This window comes from Photinus pyralis, unplaced genomic scaffold, assembly GCF_008802855.1.
Source record: "Photinus pyralis isolate 1611_PpyrPB1 unplaced genomic scaffold, Ppyr1.3 Ppyr1.4_LG9, whole genome shotgun sequence".
NCBI lineage: Eukaryota > Metazoa > Arthropoda > Insecta > Coleoptera > Lampyridae > Photinus > Photinus pyralis.
Window position 1 is genome coordinate 7,318,295 of NW_022170878.1, and position 23,029 is coordinate 7,341,323.

The window sequence follows — 23,029 nt, forward strand, 5'->3', positions numbered from 1 at the left end:
ATTGTTCAATGACCCTAGTCAATAAACAAAGCTTACATATCATTTGATGTAGGTGTTCAGGTCGTTTTGTAAAGGCCAAAATGGACTACTGAGCGGACAAAATTTGATAAATATATAGCCTGGTTTGTAGGCAACACATCATACTCAATGATCGGAAAACTAATTTTCTACCATTATTGGTAATTTCTTGCAAGAGATTTCATTTAAAGTCCATAAAACCTTCGACACGTTTAGGGAAGTACTGGGAGTGACAGGAAAGCGGCAATCATCTCAACGTTAAAATCGAAGCGTTCACATGTTTGCAGCAGCTGCAGATGGTGCGAAGCTATTTTTTAAAAAATTTAGCTTCGAGGAATCATTCGATAGAACTACAGATACAAAAACGGTAGTGGAACAGGGCAAAAGTGTTACCTACGTAGTTTGCAAGCACGAAAAATGGATTGTTCTTTTTGCGAACTTCGAGTAAAAATTGTAAATCGTACCAGTGTCGAATGTTCTATCGACTTTAAACGAAATCCTGTGCAAGAAATTACGAATAACAGTAGAAAATTAGTTTTCTGTCGTATCCGACCGTTGGCTCAGTTAGTCCATTTTGGCCTTTAGAAACACTTTTTCTTATTAATTTTGGTGCGTAGAATCCAAAACGATTCGTACTTTTTCGATTAGACTTCTCAATCAAAAGTTATGGACAAAAAACCTGCAATTTCGACAAAAAATTCAAAGGGCTGTAACTATTGAGGATCGAAAAAAATTGTCAGGGATCGACCGGGAAAAAACATTTTCTTATAAAATGTGCCCTGTAGAATCAATAATTTCGATCAGTTCCAAGATTGGGCTACTAGATCATGAGTTACAGCCATTTGAATTTTTTGTCGAAATTGGTTTTTTGCCCATAACTTTTGATTGAGGCTTCTAATCGCAAAAGTTCGAATCGTTTTGGATTCTACGCACCAAAATTAATAAGAAAAAGTTTTTTCCCGACAAATTTTGGTGTAGTCGATTTTTGGTAAAAAAGAAAGGTTATACACTGCCTTTTTCTGAGCCAGAAAAAAAAATTGTCTCAGATCGATCGGGAAAAGACATTTTCTTATAGAATGTGCCCTGTAGAATCAATAATTTCGATCAGTTCCAAGATTGGGCTACTAGATCATGAGTTACAGCCATTTGAATTTTTTGTCGAAATTGGTTTTTTGCCCATAACTTTTGATTGAGACGTCTAATCGAAAAAGTACGAATCGTTTTGGATTCTACGTACCCAAATTAATAAGAAAAAGTGTTTTCCCGAGACATTTTGGACTAGTCGATTTTTGGTAAAAAAGGAAGGAAATTCGACTGCCCCAAAAATTTTACGGGAACATTTTTTCCTATCAATTTAGTTTCATAGATTCCAAAACGTCTCGTATTTTGTCGATTGGTCAAATATTGCAGGATAAGACACATTTCTCCAAATAAAAAGAACGATTTGTAATTTATTTTTACAAGTTTACAATGAACCAAACAGTTTATATTTACACTACGTGTTGCGCTAAAGAAAAAGCTCTTTTCCAAAACAATTTTTCACATTTAACCGATAATGATACCAACTCCTAACCGAAACTGATTTTTGTTATGGTTCATCAATCCGCTGAGTGCCAGTGTAAAAGGTAAAGGTGTCAATTTCTTCTCTAAGACGGCGCCGACCGCCCAATTCGAATCTATGTGACCCTTGAAGACCACGTCGCTTTTAGGTATGTCCACTTGATAGGCGATCGATGCGACCGACTCCTGCATTCTACTATTCGCTTCTAATTCTACGCCGATTTGTAACTGCTTACTCGCCTTTTGGTAGTAGCATAAATGAATACCTGTAAGTCCTAAAGTGCCCGACATTGTAATGCTGTCGTTTGTATACCTGCAAGTTGACCGTTAAGACTAATTTTGCACGAGCAGATGAAAACCTACCTTGCAGCCGCGCTCAGCATGGCAATTTCACCACCGGGAATCGCGGAACCCTTCTGGTACGCGAGTTCGGTGCCCAACGCCAAATGTGACGTGACCGACTGTAAATAATGTAAAACCACAACGCCCGAACCGCCGACCAAATCAGGATTGGCGACGGTCGCGCTCGCCGTGTAATCGGCCCCTCGGTAATTCAGCGTGAACTGGCTTACTGTAAACTTCGAGTTTTGCACCTGAAAGGAAAAATGCGATTACGATGAATCGGCTCACCCGAAACATACCTGCGCGCCAAATTTTCCCTGCAAATTAGGCCTAAGTTGGTGAATGATGGTGGCGTTTAAATTGCCAGACGGATCTATATCTCCTAACATAATCGGATAGGCCTCCGTGGGCGAGATCTGTTTGGTACCTACGTAAGTCGCGCCGAACCGATAACCGCTTGGCGTAATCGAGCTCATGTTTATCGTGTGCGATATTTGAAAGTGATTGCTAAGACCTCTCGTAAGCATAACTCGAGCCCCCTCGAAGCAAGTCGGGAATACATCTACGGGCATGAAACGTATAGGTTATGTTTGCAAAATTGTTACCCAAGTACTTTTGCACTTCTGGTGTATCTCTTCCAATGGGCCTGGGTTTTCCACTTGAGCGGATGGTGTCTCTAAACATACAGGACTTACACCTGGAGGTGGAGTTGGCGGCGCCGGCGGTGGTCCCGAGGCTGCGTGTACGTTACCCATTTTTCTCACGGTTAATTTTTTGTTTATTAATTAAATACGGCACAATTAACGATCACTAGGGTTTACGTTTAAATTAACTAAAGGAATGGGTCTAGAATTGCGGTTTATTGATAAAATTCTATGGAACACATTTTGAGCAAACTTCAAAATGACGGAAACAGGCGACTGTAAGATCGACATTGTTGTACGTTACCTTCATTCATTTAGAGATGGCGCGCATGTTTATTACTATTTGAAAATGTTAGCGCCTTTGAACTCCGGGAGTTTTTAAAATGTTCTCCCATTAAAATTTCTTACACATTTTAGGCCCTTTGGATTCTGAATTACGATAGGAGGGTGAATAGGGTCCACGCGTACCTAAGCCTAGCAGGACTGCTCGCTACGTGTTTCTCCAAGGAGATGTTTGTAAACCTTGTGGTTGCGATAATCTATTTGGACGGCTACCTTGCAGTTAATTTCAAGCGCCCCAATGTTCCCAAACTCCTACCAGTTCGAAACCAGCCCGGCAGAGTTGATGACGCTGGTGCCACTGACCACAAGTTGCCTTGGCAACATGGGCGGTGATGCTTCCGTAGCCTCTGGTTTTGTTGTGGTGGTTGTACTGACGTACTCCCCCCCCCCCTCCACCTAATCAGGTTCGAGAGGGTTACTAACCCTCACCCTTACAAAGGAAACCCCATCAACTATCAGTCTCCCTTGACGTTGACACCAACCGCCTACATTTTCCCAAGCGCCGATTGATCGCCATCAGGTTTTTAGATTCCCCCGGGACCCAGATTGCAGCCTTGCGGAGGTTGCCAACCATCTCCTTCAGCCACTCAAGAGAATGGTTGTTCTGGCACGATATCCTTAGGATCTCACCCTAGAACCTCCACCTCCTGAACGTGGGTGTTAGTGTAGCACCTTTAGCGCGAACAGATGCTGGTGAAGGACCTTGACCAGGTGCTTTTTGTACCATATCTGTCTGGTTAACCGGTAGACCTTACCCAGAGCGTTATTAATATCTTTGATCGCTACCTTGAGTTACTTTTCGACAGCTTGCTTGTAGCTACTTCGCGGTGCTCCCCGCCTTTAGTTGGGTCTGTGTTCTGCCCTTCGTCGACGGTTGGGTGGGTGTTGAGCCATCCGACCTCTACCTCTTTTTCTCTCCGCCTACCAGTTTGCCTGCCTGACCGGAGTTAGCTCTAGGAGCCTGCCTCTGGGTCAGGGTTGTATCAAGGGAGGTGGTTGGCACTGCAGTTTGATCCGTTTGGGCGAGCCTAGCCCTGTTTCTCCTCATTTGCTCAGCGCCGGAGATGCGCTTCCGCAGTTTCGATTGTTTTTGATGCTTGGTGCCTTGGTGATGAAGGGTTTCCGGGGTCGCTCTCTCTGGTTTATTAAGTTTGTCGATCTCCATGTTAGAAGAAAATGAGTTTCTTCCCTCTGGATCCCACCCACGCTCCAGAATTTCGAGGGAGCAGTTGGTATGAGCTCTGTGCTTTGTAACCGGATCCGTATAACTCTTCAGAAGTTCGGGCGAGGGGTTGATTTATGCCGATCTCGCCTTCGGCACGCTGGGAATTGGGTGTTTTGTGACCGGAATCATATAACGCCCCAGAATTTCGGGTGAGCGGTTATCTCCGGTCGATGTGATAAAAGGTTTCCTTATCACTAATTAGTTTCAAGACAAGCACGTGGTATAGCCGAAGAAAGCAGATGTGGGTTATTCGAAAACGTAGTAATTTTGTAATGGAATGGAATGCTGGACGTTAAAACGTAGCCGTTGTTTCTGTTTTGGTGTTCGGCAGTATAAAGATGGTGCCGTTCCTATGCGTCTGTCTCTGTCCCTTTAAAACTGTCTCATTATTTGCTTCTGTTTACCTTTTCATATCTGTGTCTGTTTCTGTTTCTCTCCTTCAGTCTGTTCCTTTTCCAGTTTATGTCTTTCTTTTGACAACTATTTGCCCTTGTTCGTCTCCGTCTGATTCTGTTTCGATTTGGCTTTGTGCACCTCTGCTTCTTCCTGTCCGCCTCTTTCTATCACTGTGGGACTCCGTTCGTCTCTGTCCTTCTCCGTTTACCCCTGTCTCTCTCATCTTCATCTGCCTCTTACTCTCAGCTTGCCTCTCTCCGTTTCCGTTTCCATTCTTTCCGTCTCCGTTCACCTCTATTACACTCTGTTTATTTCTTTCCTTCGGTCGGTATTTTTTGTCTGCGTCTGTCTGTCCCTATCTATCTGTCTGTTTCTTTTTCTTCCCGTTTACCTGTATGATGACGAAGAGAGACAGATGTAGATACATGATGTATTTATAGTTTTCTGTCTCCGTCTACTCCCATTTGGCTCTGCCCATTCTGATTCAGACTAACCCTTCCCGTCTTTGTATTTCTCTTTATATCTCGCTTTGTGCCTCTGTTTATAAGAATGTGTCAATCCGTATTCGTCTGCCTCTGCCCCTTCCAGGCTGTTTATACTTTTCCCACTGCCTGTTTCTAACTCTCTCTCTCGCAGTTTGACCTTTTTTTGGCTACGTATGTCTTTGATTAGCATTATCTGCCTTCCTTTACCCCTGTCGAACCTGCCTGCGCCTGTCTCTGACTGATTGTCTCTACCTGTTTTTGTCACTCTTTGCCTGTGTGTGTGTCTCACTCATATCAGTCCGTCGCTCTGTTTATCTTTATCGGTGCTTGTATCTCACTTTATCTGTCTCGTTTCGATTCGTGGTTCCTTTTTTCTTTCCGCATGACGTATACTCTCTCAGCTTTCCGTTGGTCTCCCTATCTCTCAGTCGCTGTTTGTCCCTGCCTACCTCTGTCTGTTTTCTTTTCTTTCGTTATGTATCTATTTACCTTCGTCTATGCTGTGCATATATTTGGCCTCTGTCTCCTTCTGCCTGCGTTTGTATTGGTCGGTATAGGTCTGTGTTAGTTGGTCTTCTGTCTCCGTTTCTTTTGCTTTCAGTTTGTCTCTTTCTCGTTCTGTCCCTGCTCGTCCGTCTACAGGCCTATTTTAAAAAAGGCGAGTACGCCACGAATTGACTTACCCCATCAGACATTTTTACTTTTGGGGGAGAACAGCACAGGGACGGTAAAACCAGCCCAGAAGGAACAGGGGAGGGGTGGTACAGTAAAAGATACCAAATGAACGCAGGCTTGGGAATTTGACAAAACAGGGAGGAGAAACAGGCAGAAGAAGAAAACGGGAGGACAATATGGACAGCGGAGGACGGGACGAGCGCAGACAAGAATAGGGGAGGACATGAGCACCCAGAAGAAGGCAGGAGCGCACGTGATAAGATGGGAGACAAGGAGATAACAGCAGTAGGAGACGACAGAAAAGGACGTGCAAGAGCTGGTGAAGAACAATCGATGACAGATGAGAGCTATAGAGAATAGAAGACGGTAAGAGAAAACAGTAAAATCCAGAAGATGCCAAAAAAGGACAGGAAGCGAACGGACGGGAGCAGAAAAGGCAAGGGGAGGTAGAAGAAAGCTGAAGATTCCTAATGTTCTTCGAAGTCCTGGAATTCCATTGATCATTTTTTATGCTTGTCTATTTCCTGGACTCAGTTCTTCACTCATTCGATTCTCCGTTTTCCTCAAATTCTTCTCAGTTTCAGACCGACAGGAGATGTTCGTTTATTAAATGTGGACGCTGACCTTGCGGCGTTGCCACTACTGGGAGCTTTTTGGCGCTATTTTGTTCTTTGTTCTATGCGCCACTTTGCTTCTTGAAACCACCGTAATCTGTTCGGAATTCCGGTTTAGGCCGCACCAGGGTATTGTGGAAGTAACCCTGGTTTTTTAAAATTGGTGAAATCGCCAAACCTAGAAGGGGTGACACTAATACACTAATTTTATTTGGAATCCACAGATCACAGAAATTCTGCAATTATTGTATAGAAATTGTCATGTATACTTTAAACAAACTACTGATGTAAATTACGTGCAGTCTCCGAACGAGGGTCCAGGTACCCACGCCTGGGGTTTTTTGGTTTTGTTCTTCGGCTGTGTTCTTTTCTTCGTTGTCTGCAGCTTTTTGTGCTGTTGGGCACTTACCTGCTGTAATCTTCACAACGTGTGCAAAATGAAATAAGGCGAAAAATGTATTTCATTTGTATTATAAAAAACGTCTCTTACAAATTTATTGCAAAACAAATAAAGAGAAGAAAAGGAAGAGTAAGAAGAAGAAGAAGAGGAAATAAGTCGATTGAAATAGGAATGTCGTATATTAATCAACATTTATAAAATATTTTAAATTGTAACAAACATGACTAGATTCATACTGATTTCACAAATAAATGACAATGAGCAGCGTTTGACGCGCACGGTGGTGTAGGGTGGGGCGAGGGTGCGAGGGGGGCCGGACCCCACGCTGACCGGAGCCCCGCAAACCAAACAACAATAACATTAACGTACACTATTAATGCCGGCTTGATACAAATAAACAAATCACTGTCCCGTGTTTCTCTTTTTTTTGGTTTAATTATTGATTTATCTACACAGTAATGATTATTATTTAGTAGTAGCTTCAAATTCGATTTAAGTAGTTGTATTAAATATTGCGAAAAGCGAGCGCGGCTGGTCGCGGGCCGGCCATCAGAAATGTCCCGGACCTCGCAGTGTTGCCACGATCGCCTGGCCTAGGATATGTCGAACGAAGGAGCTACAAGCCGGAAGCAGCGGGGTCGGGACGCGGCGGTCGCACGCGGCATAACGGTGGGTGGATATGTAGTAACAAGGGCTAAAGCTAATCCAACTCTAGGTAAGCTTCACACAGCCCAAAAATACAAGCACTTAAAACAGTGCTGAACTAAGAAAGTTCGGTGTGAGCACTACACAGCATTCGTTCATCGCGTCGCGGCGATGGTTTTTTTTTTTAAATTTATTTTGGCAGGATATCTCACCCAAAAACAACCGTAGTAGAAAAGAAAGTACTGTAAATTGGATAATATCGTAGTAATTCGGAGAGCGTCCGGAGCACTGCGCGCACACACTTTGGCAAGAGGGACGGTGGGGCGCGTTGACGACGACAGGGCAGCCTTGATGGGCGCAGCGCATCCGTCACTGAAACAAAAAAAAGACACATGTCAAAAGTCTGAGCTAAAAATCGCACAAATATGCGCAGGCGCATGTTTTCCGTTATGCGCTACGCACACTAAAACTATGTAAAGCGCCCTAGGCATCTCGGCTGGAAGTAATATCATAGGCGCATATTTTTGACTATGCGTCGCTGAAATTCGTAGCTTCGAAGAGTAAGACATCTTAATCGGATGTACGAGTAGTAGCGTTTTCTGGCTGTGCGCCACTAAAAGGAACGCGCACACTACAGAAAACGGTTTGATACCGATATTACAACACAATAGGCGCATAACATATATCTGTGATTAAGCGCATACTACAAACCTAAGCTCGCCATAAGCGCATAACTTGACTATGCGCTAGACATCAAGGACAAATGGCAAGAGGGTCGTTGTGACTTGCGTTTCCATGACACTGGTGGCGCAATAAGTAAATAAAGAGGACTTTAAAAACTGCCTAGGGCTGATGTGATATGCCCAAAAACGTAGCACTGGGGGGTTTGGGAAGTATGGAATGGCCTTTTTCGAACAACTCAGGAGAATCCGGAGCACACTCAATATTTTGGGGAAACACGTACCTCTAGCACCGGAGGGAATGCTCCACAAGAAATGAATATTTGAGGACCCTGTCACGCTAGCTTTCAGGGAAAGGTAACCGATTTTCTCCTGCGTTGGGGAATATTGCTGGCTGGGGGGTATTGGAATACCCCCCATTGTGCTTAGCATTTAACGTTTTGGGAAAAAAAACTTCGCACCGTGGGGGTCTCCCCCCAGGAAAAGCAAAATTTGGTGGGCCCTTTCTAAAAAACTATCATGAGAATACTGAATATTTTCAATGGCGTCTGAGGGAATATTCCTAAGGAAATGAAGATTCGATGACCCTACTGACGCTAGTTTTCGGAAAAAGGCAATTGATTTCTCCTGTGTTGGGGAGTGTTGGTTGGCTGAAGGGTTTTCCATACCTCCCCTCCACCCCCAAACCCCGTGGTGCTTCAGGCTTTTGCCGGGGATGGGGGGGGGGTGGTGGTAGTGATTTGATTTGATGACCCCGTCACGCTAGCTTTCAGGAAAAGGGAATAGATTTTTCATATGCTGGGGAGTATTGTTAGATGTGGGGTATTCCATGCCCCTCAAACCCCACTGTGATCAGGGTTTAAAGTTTTGGGGGGGGGGGGGGGGAATAATGATTTGATGACACTGTCGCGCTAGCTTTTGTGGAAAGGGTAATCGGTTTCTTCTGTGTTGAGGAGTATTGTTGGCTGGGGATTATTCCACTCCCCGGTGTTTAGGGCTTAAAGTTTTAGAAAGAAAACGTAGCACCGGAAGCATTTGGGGAGTAGGTATAGAATACCCACTAGAAAGAAGAAAATTTGATGGGCCCTTCCCGAAAAACTAATCATGAAAATCCTGAATAGTTTCAACATTAACACCGGGGGGAGTACTCCTCAGAAGGTGAAGTTTGATTTACCTAATTACAAATTTACGGAAAATGATTAGAGGGTCGTTGTGAGATCCTTCTTTTTGGTATTGGTTACGCACGAGGTAAAGAAAGTGACTGTAAAGGATGGAAAGGGGAGCAAAAGTGGTAAACTTGATGGAAAATGGACTAGGCGGGTGTGGTCACATCCAAATTCTTGGTGATTGGTGGCGCTAGAAGTAAAAAAGAGATCTTCAAAGGGTGGAAGATAATCGAGAATGGATAGAGGGTTGTTTTGGTATGTCGATTTTTGGTATTGGTGACGCAAGAAGTAAAGAAAGTGACTGTAAAGTGTGGAAAGGGGAGGGAAAGTGGTAAACTTGATGGAAAATGGACTAGGCGGGGGTGGTCACATCCAAATTCTTGGTGATTGGTGAAGCAAGAAGTAAAAAAGAGATCTTCAAAGGGTGAAAAATAATGGAGAATGGTTAGAGGGTTGTTTTGGTATGTCCATTTTTGGTATTGGTGGCGCAAGGAGTAAAAAAGAGATCTTCAAAGGGTGAAAAATAATGGAGAATTGTTAGAGGGTTGTTTTGGTATGTCCATTTTTGGTATTGGTGGCGCAAGAAGTAAGAAAGAGATCTTCAAAGGATGAAAAATTAAGGAGAATGGTTAGAGGGTTGATTTGGCATGTCCATTTTTCGTATTGGTGACGCAAGAGGTAAAGAAAGTGACTGTAAAGGATGGAAAGGAGAGCGAAAGTGGTAAACTTGGTAGAAAATGGACAAGGCGGGTGTGGCCACATTCAAATTCTTGGTGAATGGTGGCGCAAGAAGTAAAAAAGGTATCTTCAAAGGGTGAAAAATAATGGAGAATGGTTCGAGGGTTGTTTTGATATGCCCATTTTTGGTATTGGTGGCGCAAGAGCTAAAGAAAGTGACTGTAAAGGGTGGAAAGGGGAGCGAAAGTGGTAAACTTGATGGAAAATGGACTAAGCGGGTGTGGTCACATCCAAATTCTTGGTGATTGGTGAAGCAAAAAGTAAAAAAGAGATCTTCAAAGGTTGCAAAATAATGGAGAATGGTTAGAGGGTTGTTCTAGTATGTCCATTTTTGGTATTGGTGGCGCAAGAAGTAAAAAAGAGATCTTCAAAGGTTGCAAAATAATGGAGAATGGTTAGAGGGTTGTTTTGGTATGTCCATTTTTGGTATTGGTGGCGCAAGAAGTAAAAAAGCGATCTTCAAAGGTTGCAAAATAATGGAGAATGGTTAGAGGGTTGTTTTGGTATGTCCATTTTTGGTATTGGTGGCGCAAGAAGTAAAAAAGAGATCTTCAAAGGTTGCAAAATAATGGAGAATGGTTAGAGGGTTGTTCTAGTATGTCCATTTTTGGTATTGGTGGCGCAAGGAGTAAAAAAGAGATCTTCAAAGGTTGAAAAATAATGGAGAATGGTTAGAGGGTTGTTTTGGTATGTCCATTTTTGTTTTTGGTGACGCAAGAAGTAAAAAAGTGATCTTCAAAGGGTGAAAAATAATGGAGAATGGTTAGAGGGTTGTTTTGGTATGTCGATTTTTGGTTTTTTTTGGAGAATGGTTAGAGGGTTCTTTTGGTATGCCCATTTTTGGTATTGGTGACGCAAGAAGTAAAAAAGGGTGAAAAATAATGGAGAATTGTTAGAGGGTTGTTTTGGTATGTCGATTTTTGGTTTTTTTTGGAGAATGGTTAGAGGGTTCTTTTGGTATGCCCATTTTTGGTAATGGTGACGCAAGAAGTAAAAAAGAGATCTTCAAATGGTGAAAAATAATGGAGAATGGTTAGAGGGTTGTTTTGGTATGTCGATTTTTGTTTTTGGTGACGCAAGAAGTAAAAAAGTGATCTTCAAAGGGTAAAAAATAATGGAGAATGGTTAGAGGGTTGTTTTGGTATGTCCATTTTTGGTAATGGTGACGCAAGAAGTAAAAAAGAGATCTTCAAATGGTGAAAAATAATGGAGAATGGTTAGAGGGTTGTTTTGGTATGTCAATTTTTGGTTTTGGTGACGCAAGAAGTAAAAAAGGGATCTTCAAAGGGTGAAAAATAATGGAGAATTGTTAGAGGGTTGTTTTGGTATGTCCATTTTTGGTAATGGTGACGCAAGAAGTAAAAAAGAGATCTTCAAATGGTGAAAAATAATGGAGAATGGTTAGAGGGTTGTTTTGGTATGTCGATTTTTGGTTTTGGTGACGCAAGAAGTAAAAAAGGGATCTTCAAAGGGTGAAAAATAATGGAGAATGGTTAGAGGGTTGTTTTGGTATGTCCATTTTTGGTATTGGTGACGCAAGAGGTAAAGAAAGTGACTGTAAAGGGTGAAAAGGGGAGCAAAAGTAGTAAACTTGATGGAAAATAGGCTAGGCGGGTGTGGTCACATCCAAATTCTTGGTGATTGGTGGCGCAAGAAGTAAAAAAGAGATCTTCAAAGGGTGAAAAATAATGGAGAATGGTTAGAGGGTTGTTCTGGTATGTCCATTTTTTGTATTGGTGACGCAAGAAGTAAAAAAGAGATCTTCAAAGGGTGAAAAATAATGGAGAATGGTTAGAGGGTTCTTTTGGTATGTCGATTTTTGGTTTTTTTTGGAGAATGGTTAGAGGGTTCTTTTGGTATGCCCATTTTTGGTATTGGTGACGCAAGAAGTAAAAAAGGGTGAAAAATAATGGAGAATTGTTAGAGGGTTGTTTTGGTATGTCGATTTTTGGTTTTTTTTGGAGAATGGTTAGAGGGTTCTTTTGGTATGCCCATGTTTGGTATTGGTGACGCAAGAAGTAAAAAAGGGTGAAAAATAATGGAGAATTGTTAGAGGGTTGTTTTGGTATGTCCATTTGGGGTATTGGTGACGTAAGAGATAAAGAAAGTGACTGTAAAGCGTGGAAAGGGGAGCAAAAGTGGTAAACTTGATGAAAATGGACTAGGCGAGTGTGGTCACATCCAAATTCTTGGCGATTGGTGGCGCAAGAAGTAAAAAAGAGATCTTCAAAGGGTGAAAAATAATGGAGAATGGTTAGAAGAGGGTTGTGTTTTGGTAAGTCCATTTTTGGTACTGGTGACGCAAGAAGTAAAAAAGAGATCTTCAAAGAGTGAAAAATAATGGAGAATGGTTAGAGAGTTGTTTTGGTATGTTCACTTTTGGTATTGGTGACGCAAGAAGTAAAAAAGGGATCTTCAAAGGGTAAAAAATAATGGAGAATTGTTAGAGGGTTGTTTTGGTATGTCCATTTGGGGTATTGGTGACGTAAGAGATAAAGAAAGTGACTGTAAAGGGTGAAAAGGGGAGCAAAAGTGGTAAACTTGATGGAAAATGGACTAGGCGGGTGTGGTCACATCCAAATTCTTGGTAATTGGTGGCGCAAGAAGTAAAAAAAGATCTTCAAAGGGTGGAATTTAACTCCGTAAACTATGCCCCTGCACAGAGAAGGGCCTGTACACAAGCGCATATTTTTAATTATTCGCCGCTAAAATTAATGCTCCCGAACTATTCCTTATGCGGGCAAGTAGGCACAAACCATGCACTGTTTTAGTTCTAAAATTACGTCCGCATGTTCCAATATTTTACATCCTGTAAGAAGAAGAATTCATATTATAATTAAGAGCCAGTTATGCGCCGCTTCAATTGCAATTACGTAATTCACATCTCCTAAAACTTATTAATAAAGGTGCGTCCATATGGTGCGGACAATTGGACCGCTTAGATCATTTCGAGTCAAAAATTTTAACGTCGGCGCACAATGGCAGGAGCAAGGTCGTGTTCGGGCGCCAATGTGTAAGTGACGATCATTTTCCCAAAAGAAGCTAAACTGTACGAGATAAGCGTCAGGAACGAACTCCACCAATAAGAGAAACGGAAAAAGCGGCGAATGTATCGGATCGATTGCGCTTTCGTGCGTGTCGTCGTCGATGGCAGGTAAATGAGAAATTGTAACGGATTTTGAGTTTGTAACAAAGTGGCATATCGGCGTGGTCCAGGGTCAGGGAGGGTTTATACCGTGTATATCGAGCGGTCGCAGGAAGACAGAAGGGAGGCGGCGTGCGGTAGCTATGGCAACGGGCTAGCGACGTCAGGCCGTCTGTTCGTGTAATGCCCTGACCTTTTGCGCGGTCATCGTCGGCGGAAGAATTTACCTCGTAGTCAGACGTCAGTCTCGATGCTCATGGCGTTAATGTTGTTATTATGTCGTGGATTGCAGTTCTGCTTTCGCGCGAGCTGATCTCTAGTCACCAGTAGACCTTCTTCGAGATCGACGAGGTCGGACGAGGATTCGCTGAGGGAGCTCTTCTTCATGTGCTGGCCGAGGGTGCCCGGTAGGTAGGGACAGCTGGTCACGTGGTTGAAGTTCTGCGATTGCATCTCCTCCTGATCCGTCTCGCGATGGTAGAAGTAGTTGAAGTTGGAGACTATGACGGGCACCGGCAAGGCGATGGTTAGCACACCGGCGATGGCACATAAGGAACCCACAATCTTCCCCCATACTCCGACGGGCCTGCGAATGATGACGAGCGTAAGTAACACGGTCTCGACTGTCACAAAACGGCATGCAAAATGCAAAAAAGCAACACAAACACAAGCAGCAAGGATAACGTGGTGTTGAAGAGGGATGGTGAGTAATCAGCGGGGGGTGACGCGAAACGCATGCGGGAGGGTTCGAGCGTTAGGCATTCCATTTAGAAAATTCTTTGTTCCTTAGCTCGGTAAAGTAGAACAGTAACAAGCAGCAACATCGAGGGGCACGACATAGCGGCACAGTGACATTTAAGGTGTCGGAGTACAGTTGTCGGCGTAGTCGCGCGCAGCATCCCGGAGCAAAGAATTTTCTGGTGGCGACAGCGGCTGTCCCGCTCTCTACGTGTAAGCTACGGTGGAGGCAACTAAATCTGAATTAGATGTGTACATCATACGTCATGTCGCCGTAGCCAACGGTGGTCATCGTCACCACGGCCCACCAGAACGCGTCTGGGATGGATTTAAAGAAGGACTGCTCGGAGCCCGCCTCGGCGAAGTAGACGGCACTCGAAAACAGCACGACACCTGCAAGGAGGAGGAGGGGTGAGTGGTCGGAGTACGGACAGCGTACCTCATGTCGCCGTAGCCCACGGTGGTCATTGTGACTACGGCCCACCAGAAGGCATCCGGAATCGACTTGAAGAAAGACTGCTCGGAACCGGCCTCGGCAAAGTAAACGGTACTGGAGAAGAGCACGACCCCTGTAACATACCAGAAACTCGCCGCTGAGAGACAGGAGATGGCTTGGTCCAGTACCCAATTACATAATCAAAATGATAAAAAAAGACCGCTTGAAAATTTCGATAAAATCCTACAACAGGCATCGGTTCTCTCTTTGAACAAAAAGAAAAAGAATCGCTTAAAGTGATTAGTAAATGTCAAATGCCTGTCATAAGCTAAAATGAAGGGAACTTACCGATAAAAAGGAAGAATATAAGGAGGCCGAGCTCGCGCATGCTGGCCTTAAGCGTTCGTCCGAGGATCTGTAGCCCCTTGCTGTGTCGACTGAGCTTAAATATTCGGAAGACTCGGACAAGCCTAATAACGCGGAGAATCGCCAACGACATGGCTTGGTTGGTGCTTTTATCTTGAGGGGAGACCGGAGCGCGCGGTAAGTTCAAGGTATCTTCTTCTTCGGCGACCACCGTGGCCAGGGTGATGAAATAAGGAATGATGGCGATGATGTCGATCATGTTCATTACGTCCCGGAAGAAGTTGAGCTTATTGGGGCACGCGAGGAAGCGCACAGTCAGCTCGAATGTAAACCAAATAATACAAATAGTTTCGATGAGGAAGAATGGATCCGTAATGTCGGGAACCTCATCCTCCTCGATCTTTGTGCGGTTCGCCGTCGTATTGTACACCTTGTAGTGCTTGAATTCGGGCAGCGTCTCCAGGCAGAATATGACGATGGACAGTAGAATGACGAATACGGATATAATAGCAACCACACGTGCTGCTTGCGAAGACTCGGGATATTCGAACAGCAACCACACGTTACGCTGGAATTCGTGAGAAGGCAACGGCTTCTCTTCCTCCTTAATGAAACCCTCGTCCTCCCGAAACTTGTTGATGGCCAGCTCGCCGAGCTCGTAGAACTTGATCTCCTCCGAGAATACATCTAGTGGCACGTTGACGGGTCGCCGAAGTCGACCGCCGCTCTGGTAATAGTAGAGGATGGCGTCGAAGCAAGGCCGGTTGCGGTCAAAGAAGTACTCGTTCCGCAGCGGGTCGAAGTACCGAATTCGGCGGGCCGGGTCGCCTAACAGCGTGTCAGGAAATTGGTTTAAAGTCCGAAGCTGCGTTTCGAACCGGAGGCCGCTTACCTGCAAGCACAAAAATTCACAAATTACAATCGCAATATTACAACCATCGTGCGCTGATCAACTAAATTTCATAGTTATTTGAGCGTGATCTTTGTCTGTTAAAAGTTTCGAAATCAAACTTGTGTAGATTTTTAAAGGCTCTAAAACCCGCTCCTAAAGACCAAGATTCGGGAAGGCTCTTGGTAACTAAATGTCTATAAAAGCTTCTTGCGAACTCTTGAAAACTTTTGGGGACTTCCAATAAATTCCTGGAAGGTTACACCCATAAAGGTTATTAAAAATTCTTGAAGATACTTTAAACAAAAACTCATGAAAGCTCTTACGGAAGTAAGTACCTCTTAAAGGCTGTTCTCTAGGTGACTTTTTAGGCACCTTTAGTATCCATCAAAAGTCATCAAGGGCGTTTTTTACGACTATTCAAAGTTAGGGTTGCAAACTTAAAGACGCTGAAAGGCCCCTACAAGTTACATGACTATTAAAGATTGTACAAGCGTCCGAGAGACTTCTACAAACTTTTGTAGAATCCCAGTTACGGGCTAATAAATATCTTTAAAAGTTCTGCTCTTAAAGATACTTAAAAGCTGTTTAAAATTTATTTATCTATTTATTTATTATTCCTCTCTTGTTCTGGACCCAATTACAGAGCGACCCGCATAATGCTTTTTAGAGGTGCCTCTGCAGAAGGTCTTAAGTTGTTCTATACTACTCCGGTATTTACCTTACGAATTAAGAAAACTGCAGGAAAACCTAATTCGGAGTAGCCGGCAGAATGCTCGAAACTGGTCTAAGGTAATTCCCATCTCTGCCACAGATGAAAAATTCACCTCAACCCAGGTTCGAACACCCGACCTCCGGATTTATAGCCCAATGCTCTACCACTGAACCATAAAGCCGGTGTAAATCCTTAAAGGTTCTCAAATATGCATATAGGCTCTTAGGAGAGAACCTCGAGGAGTCTGTCAATACCCTCAAGGACAAATAAAGTTTCAAACATTTGGAAAGATCGAGGAAATTCTCAGATAGATTCGAAAAAATCGGAAGGACTACGGGAAGGTCATGAAGAGGTTCATCTTATGGGCTGTTAAAAACTCTTTAAAGCCCAAGGAAGCTCCTTAGGGGTCTCCTCCAAAGCTTAGTGATCAAGAACTCCTAAAGACTAAGGCTTGGAAGGGATCTGAAAACCTCTTGCCGACCTTTGTGAAGTCTTTTAAGAACTCTTCAAACAGAGAGAAGTTCTTAAAGGGATCCGCTCTTAAAGATTCTTTAATATTTTATAAAGCACTTAAAGATGACCCTTATAAACTGCGAAGATTAAGGGAAGGCCGCTAAGAAGCTTTACGACAATTCATAAACATTCGGTCAGACAGATTCAGGAAGGGCTAGGAGCATCAAGAATGAATTGTGGAAGATTGGGACAATTCGAGACTATCCTGAAAGCTACGTGAAGATTTAGAAATCGGGTTTGTTCGAGAAGAGTTCTGATGATCAAGGGAGATTCATGAACATATTCAGGCAGAACGTGATTTTAAAAAGACCAGAGAAGACGCCAGGAAACTTCAAGGAGGCGATTAATTAATATTCGTGAATGTTGCGGAAGGATGGGAGAGCGTCGAAGATTCTGAGAATTCGTAAGGAATTGGCAAGCCTCAGGGAGGTTCAGGAGGATTCATGTCGATTCTAGTAGACTATGAGAGAGGGACGTAAAGGTTCGTCACGGTTTGACAAGGCTAAGAAGTACTCGGGTAGGTTCCGGAAGAGAAAATTCAAGAAGATTCGTGCAAATTGTGAGAGAATCTGAAAGATTTAAGGAGGCTCGGACAGCTTACGAAAAGATAAAGAAGATTGGGGAGAAGGGAAAGTTCAGAAAGAGTGAGGAAGAATCAGAAAGTTTCAGAAAATTTCAGAAATATTTAGGAAGATTCAGGAACACTTAGAAAGATTGGTGAAGGTTCAAGAGAATTAAAAGGAATCATGGAGATTGAGGGGGGTTTAGGAAAATTCAGGGAGAAATTTAAGACTTTTCAGGAAGGTTTAGAAAAATTTTATTTGTGAAAGTTCAAGAAAGTTAAGGGAGATCCAGGGAGATGTTGAGAGCTCAAAGAATCAGAAAGGTTCAGGAAGACCCATAAAGATTCAAGAAGATCTAGGAAAGTTTTACAAAACTTGAGAAATATCGAAAAAACGAACTAAGAGATCACCATGGAAACTAAGGAAGGTTTGGGGAGGTTCAGGATGATTCGGGAATATTTCAGAGGAGTTTACGAAAACACTAGAGAACTTATGAAGGGAGGATCAGGATTTAAGGAGGTTCGGGGATTTAAGAATATTCGGGAAGATTCCGGAAGACTGTGGGAGGTTGTGGAAATTCGGAACGGTTCGGGAATGAGAAGATTCAAGAAGGCTAATGCAAATTGTGAGAGAAGCAGAAAGATAAGAAGGTCCAGACAGAAAAAATCAAGAAGATTGGGGAAAATTAGGGGTTTGTAAAAGTTCAGGAAGTTTAAAAGACGACCATCGAGATTAAGTCAGGTTCAGAAAAACTGAGGAGGAATCAGAAAGACTCAGGAGGCTTCAGCGGAAAGATTCAGGACGATTCAGAAAAGGCAAGAGGGTTCAGGAACATTTCGGAAATATTTAGAAAAACTCTGGAAGGTTCTGGAACACTTAGAAAGTTTATGGGAGGGTCAGGGAGATTCAGGAAGCTTCAGAAAGACTCGGCAGATTAAGAAACGTTAAAAAAAGTCAGCAAAATTCAGAAAAACTTTGTGAAGGTTCAGGGTAGATGAAGAAGGGCCAGGGAGATGTTGGAAACTCAAAGGGATTAAGTAGGGTTCAGAAAGGTTCAGAAGCACCCGTAAAGATGCGAGAAAATCCAGGAAAATTTAGCAAAATATGTGAAGTGTCGAAAACACTAAGAGAAGGCCATGGAAACTAAATGAGTTTGGGGAGGTTCAGGAAGACTCATAAAGATTATGAAAATTCAAACATTCATAAGAACTTAAGAAAGCTTGTGAAATTTCAGGCAAATTAGAGTAAGATAATGGAGATTTAAGAAGGTCCAGGGAAATTTCAGAATATGCGGGAATATTCTGAAAGGCTGTGAGAGATTGTGGAAATTCAGGAGAATTCGGCACGGTTCGGTAGTACAAGAAGTATTCGGGAATGTTCGGAAAGGAGAAGATACAAGAAGAATGCAAATTGTGGGAGAATCAAAAACATTCCTGAAGGTTTAAGAAAATCCGGACAGCTTACGAAAAAATCAAGAAAATTTGGGAAAATTCGGGATTTGTCAAGGTCAGGGAAGTTTAAAGGATGCGCAATGCAGATTAAAGGGAGGTTCAAAAGATCGAGGAAGAATAAGACAAGTTCTGGAGGGTTTATGAAACCTCAGAAGGACTAAGACAGGTTCAGAAAGGCACTGGAAAATTTCATAAATATTTAGGAAGATTCGGAAGCCCTTAGAAGGTTTTACAAAACTTGGGAAATGTCATAAAAACAAACTAAGAGAGGGCCATGGAAACTAAGGAAGGTTTGGGGAGGTTCAGGAAGATTTCAGAGAAGCCCAAAAAACCAAAAGAGAACTTAGGAAGGAAGGATCAGGATTTCAGGAAGTTCAGGGAAATTTAAGAATATTCGGGAAGATTCAGGAAGACTGTGGGGGATTGTGGAAATTAGGGAGAATTCGGAACGGTTCGGGAATGAGAAGATTCAAAAAGGCTAATGCAAATTGTGATAGAAGCAGAAAGATTTGTAAGAGGGTTCAGATTTGTAAAGGTTGGGGAAGTTTAAAGCACGACAATGGAGATTAAGGGAGGTTCAGAAAGGTTGAGGAAGAATTAGAACGATTCAGGAGGCTTCAGGAAACCTCGGAAATATTCAGAAAGACTAGGAAAGGTTCAGAAATTCTGGAAAGTCTATGAGAGAGACGGGAAGGTTCCTGACGGTTTGACAAAGCAGAAGATGTAGTCGGGTAGGTTCCGGAAGGAGAAAATTCAAGAAGAGTCATGCAAATTGTGGGAGAATCAGAAAGATTCGTGAATATATAAGAAGGTCCACACAGATTACGAAAAAATCAAGAAGATTGGAGAGAATTGGGGGTTTGTAAAAGTTCAGGAAGTTTAAAACACGGCCATGGAGATTAAGTCAAGTTCAGAAAAATTGAGGAGGAATCAGAAAGACTCAGGAGGCTTCAGCGGAAAGATTAGGACGATTCAAAAAGAGCAAGAAAGGTTCAGGAACATTTCGGAAGTATTTAGAAAATCTCTGGAAGGTTCTGGAACACTTACAAAGTTTGATGAAGCGTCGTTGGATTTATGGGGGCGGGGGGAGGGGGTCAGGGAGATTCAGAAAGCTTCAGAAAGACTCGGCAGATTAAAAAGCCAGGAAAATTCAGAAAAACTTTGTGCAGGTTCAAGAAAGATAAAGAAGTGCCAGGGAGATGTTGGGAGCTCAAAGGGATTAAGAAAGATTCAGAAAGGTTCAGATGCACCCGTAAAGATTCAAGAAAACCCAGGAAAATTTAGCAAAGTCTGTGAAGTGTCGGAAAAACTAAGAGAAGGTCATGGAAACTAAATGAGGTTTGGGGAGGTTCAGGAAGATTCGTAAGAATTATGAAAATTCAAAAAGATTCAGGAGAACTTAAGAATGCTTGTGAAATTTCAGGAAAATTAAGGGAAGATCATTTAAAGAGGTTCAGGGAAATTGCAGAATATTCGGGAATATTCTGGAAGACTGTGGGAGATTGTGGAAATTCGGTACGGTTCGGCAGTACAAGAAGTATTCGGGAATGTTCGGAAAAGAGAAGATACAAGAAGACTAATGCGTATTGTGGGAGAATCAGAAACATTCCTGGGGACAGATTACAAAAAAAATCAAGAAGTTTGGTGAGAATTCGGGATTTGCAAAGTTTCGGGACGTTTTAAAGACGGCCATGGAGATTAAAGGAGGTTCAGAAAGATTCAGGAAATTTCAGAATATTTAGGAAAATTCAGGAACGCTTAGAAAGAGTGGTGAAGGTTCAAGAAAATTAAAAAATCATGGACATGGAGGTTCAGAGAGATGCAGGAAGACTCGGGAGGATTCCAAAAAGTTTAGGAAAATTCAAAAAGGTTCAGGGAAATTAAGGGAGGATCGTGGAGATTTAAAGCGGCTCAGGGAAATTTGAGAATATTCGGGAATATTCAGGAAGACTGTTAGGGATTTTGCAAATTCCGGGCAATACGGCACGGTTCGGCAAGACTCATACGTACTCGGGAATGTTCGGGAAAGAGAAGATTCTAAAAGGCTAAGGCAATCGTGAGAGAATCCGAAAGATTTATGAAGATTTAAGAAAGTTTAACGAAAAGAATAAAAAAGATTGGGGACACTTCGGGATTTGTAAAGGCTCGGACAATTTAAAGGGCGATCATAGAGATTAAGGGAGGTTAAGAGTGATTGAGAAAGTATCATAAAGATTCAGGAGACTGCAGAAAACGTAGTAATTTGAGGCAAATTCAGAACGAGGTTCAGGAAGACTCTGGAAAATTTCAGGAGCATTCATGAAGATTCAGGAACACTGATGAAGGTTCAAAGAAATTAAAGAAGAATCATGGAGGTTAAGGGAAGTTGAGGGAAGTTCGGAAAGGTTCAGGAAGGCTCGAATAGATTCAGAAAAGTTTAAGAAAATTCAGGAAAACTCAGAAAGATTGATAAGGGCCCGAGAAGATTCAGAAACGTCGAGGAAGATTAAAAAAAGTTGAGGAATCTCTAGGAAGGTCTGGAAACGATCAAGAATATAGGGGGTATAGAGTTAGAGAGGTACAAAGAAATTAAAAGTTCAGGAAAATTAAGGGAGGGCCATGGACACTAAGGGAGATTAACGAAGGTTAAGAAAGTCTCCGGAAGATTCAGAAAGACACGGGAAGATTCAGAAAAATGTAGGAAGATTCGAAAGGTTGAGGAAGATATCCAAAAATTCAGTAAACTTCAAAAAGGGGATACATTAATATGCGTGAATGTTGGGGAAGACTGTGCAGCGGTAATTCAAAGAATTCCTAAGAATTCTGAATGGTTCCCGGAGGTTTAGGAGGAAGACTATAAGAGGTTGCGGAAATTCGGGAAGATTCAGCACGTCGGCAAGACTCACAAGGATTCGGGTAGGTTCGGAAGGCAGAAGAATCAAGAAGACTAATTCAAATTGTACGAGAGTCACAAAGATTCCTGAAAATTCAAGTAAATCCGGACAGCTTACGAAAAAGTCAAGAAGAATGGGGAGAATTCGGGGTCCGAGAAATTGAAAGGGAGGTTAAAAATGATCGAGGAAGAATAAGTTCTGGAGGCTTTATGAATGAAGGATTTGGGAAGAATCAGAAGGACTGAGACAGGTCCAGTAAGACCATGGAATTTCATAAATATTTAGGAAGATTCAGAAACCCTTAGAAAGATTCGTGAATGTTCAAGAAAATTGAAAACAAGGATCATGTAGATTGAGGGATGTTCAGGGAGATTCAGTCGGGAGAAAGATTAAGAAATTTCAAGAAGATTAAAAAAAAAAAGAATATTTGTGAAGGTTCAGGAAAGATAAGGAAGAGCCAGGGAGATGTTGGGAGCTCAAAGAGAGAAAGAATCGGACAGGTTCTTGTAAAGATTCAAGACTATCTAGAATATTATGGCAAAATCTGCGAAGAGTCGGAAAAACTAAGAAAAGGTCATGGAAACTAAGGGAGGTTTGGGGAGCTTCAGGTAAATTTGAGAATATTCGGGAATATTCTGGAAAACTGTGGGATTCTTAAAGGACTAATAAATATCTTTAAAGATTCCGCCCTCAAAGGCTCATAAATATTCTTCAAAACTCTTTAAAAGCCTTGAAGATTCAAAAAATCTCTTCAGGGTCGTCTCTTAGGAACAAAATAGAACCTCAAGGAGTTTAAAGGAGATTTAGAAAGGTTGCGAAGAAATAGAAAGGTTCAGGAACACTCTAGAAAATTCAGGAAAGTTAAATAAAGCTTATGAAGAGATTGTGAAGGTAAGAGGAGGTTCATGGAGGTTCACAAAATTGAAGAAACCTTCAAGAATATTAAAGCGATTCGAGTATATCCAGAAAGATTCAGAAACATCGAAGAGGAGTATTCAGAAATTCGGGAAAGTTCGGGAAGATTCATAAATATTCGGGAATGCTCGGAGAGTGAAGATTCAAGAAGACCAAGAGATGCTGTAGAAGACTGAGAAGATTGCGAAGAATTCGAGGCCGCGAACAAAGCGTGAAATAATTCACATATAAAGTGGGCGTGGGGGGAGAATTGAAAAAGGAGGATCGTTAAAGAAGGGGTTGTACACGCTTGTTCGCCCTCAAACGCTCTTAAATTATTTGAAGGCTCAAGATACCTGAAACCTCTTTAAAACCTTTGAACGTTTTCAAAGATTCATAAATCTCTAAGGCTCGTCTCTTAGGAACACGAAAGAACCTCAAGGAGTCTAAAGTCTTCTTGAGATACAAAAATTTGGCGCCTTTAACGCACAGATACCAAAATGAGGGACTGTAAAA

At 42.4% G+C, this 23,029-nt stretch overlaps 2 protein-coding genes across 15 annotated transcripts in view; both read right to left on the reverse strand.

Moving 5' to 3' along the window:
• Positions 1 to 1,449: 1,449 nt before the first annotated feature.
• On the reverse strand, positions 1,450 to 2,848 carry LOC116181180 (mitochondrial import receptor subunit TOM40 homolog 1-like). Its single transcript, XM_031501461.1, has 4 exons — positions 2,534 to 2,848; positions 2,220 to 2,482; positions 1,942 to 2,171; positions 1,450 to 1,891 (listed from the first exon to the last, which is right to left on the reverse strand). Exons 1-4 carry the CDS (start codon positions 2,673 to 2,675, stop codon positions 1,564 to 1,566), a joined length of 963 nt encoding a protein of 320 aa, XP_031357321.1. The 5' UTR covers positions 2,676 to 2,848; the 3' UTR covers positions 1,450 to 1,563.
• Positions 2,849 to 7,131: 4,283 nt separating this feature from the next.
• The window catches only part of LOC116180516 (potassium voltage-gated channel protein Shaker), a 221,666-nt gene continuing 205,768 nt past the window's right edge, over positions 7,132 to 23,029 (reverse strand). For 9 of the 14 annotated variants that reach the window (XM_031500539.1, XM_031500538.1, XM_031500543.1 and 6 more), the window contains 4 exons: positions 14,598 to 15,507; positions 14,077 to 14,206; positions 13,303 to 13,661; positions 7,132 to 7,718 (listed from right to left, as the gene is read on the reverse strand). In XM_031500539.1, coding sequence (XP_031356399.1) covers positions 13,310 to 13,661; positions 14,077 to 14,206; positions 14,598 to 15,507 — 1,392 coding nt within the window. In that variant the 3' untranslated portion in view covers positions 7,132 to 7,718; positions 13,303 to 13,309. Of the gene's footprint in view, positions 7,719 to 13,302; positions 13,662 to 14,069; positions 14,207 to 14,252; positions 14,515 to 14,597; positions 15,508 to 23,029 lie in introns of those variants that run through there. The other 5 variants (XR_004147138.1, XM_031500541.1, XR_004147139.1 and 2 more) reach the window with 5 other exon arrangements.

Excerpts from the sequence above, each read along its gene's own strand:
- LOC116181180 (XM_031501461.1), bottom strand. The coding sequence starts at position 2,675 with ATGGGTAACGTACACGCAGCCTCGGGACCACCGCCGGCGCCGCCAACT. Across the intron at positions 2,483-2,533 it reads GATACACCAGAAGTGCAAAA|ATGTATTCCCGACTTGCTTC; the intron begins GTACTTGGGTAA and ends TCATGCCCGTAG. Across the intron at positions 2,172-2,219 it reads AGGGAAAATTTGGCGCGCAG|GTGCAAAACTCGAAGTTTAC; the intron begins GTATGTTTCGGG and ends TTTTCCTTTCAG.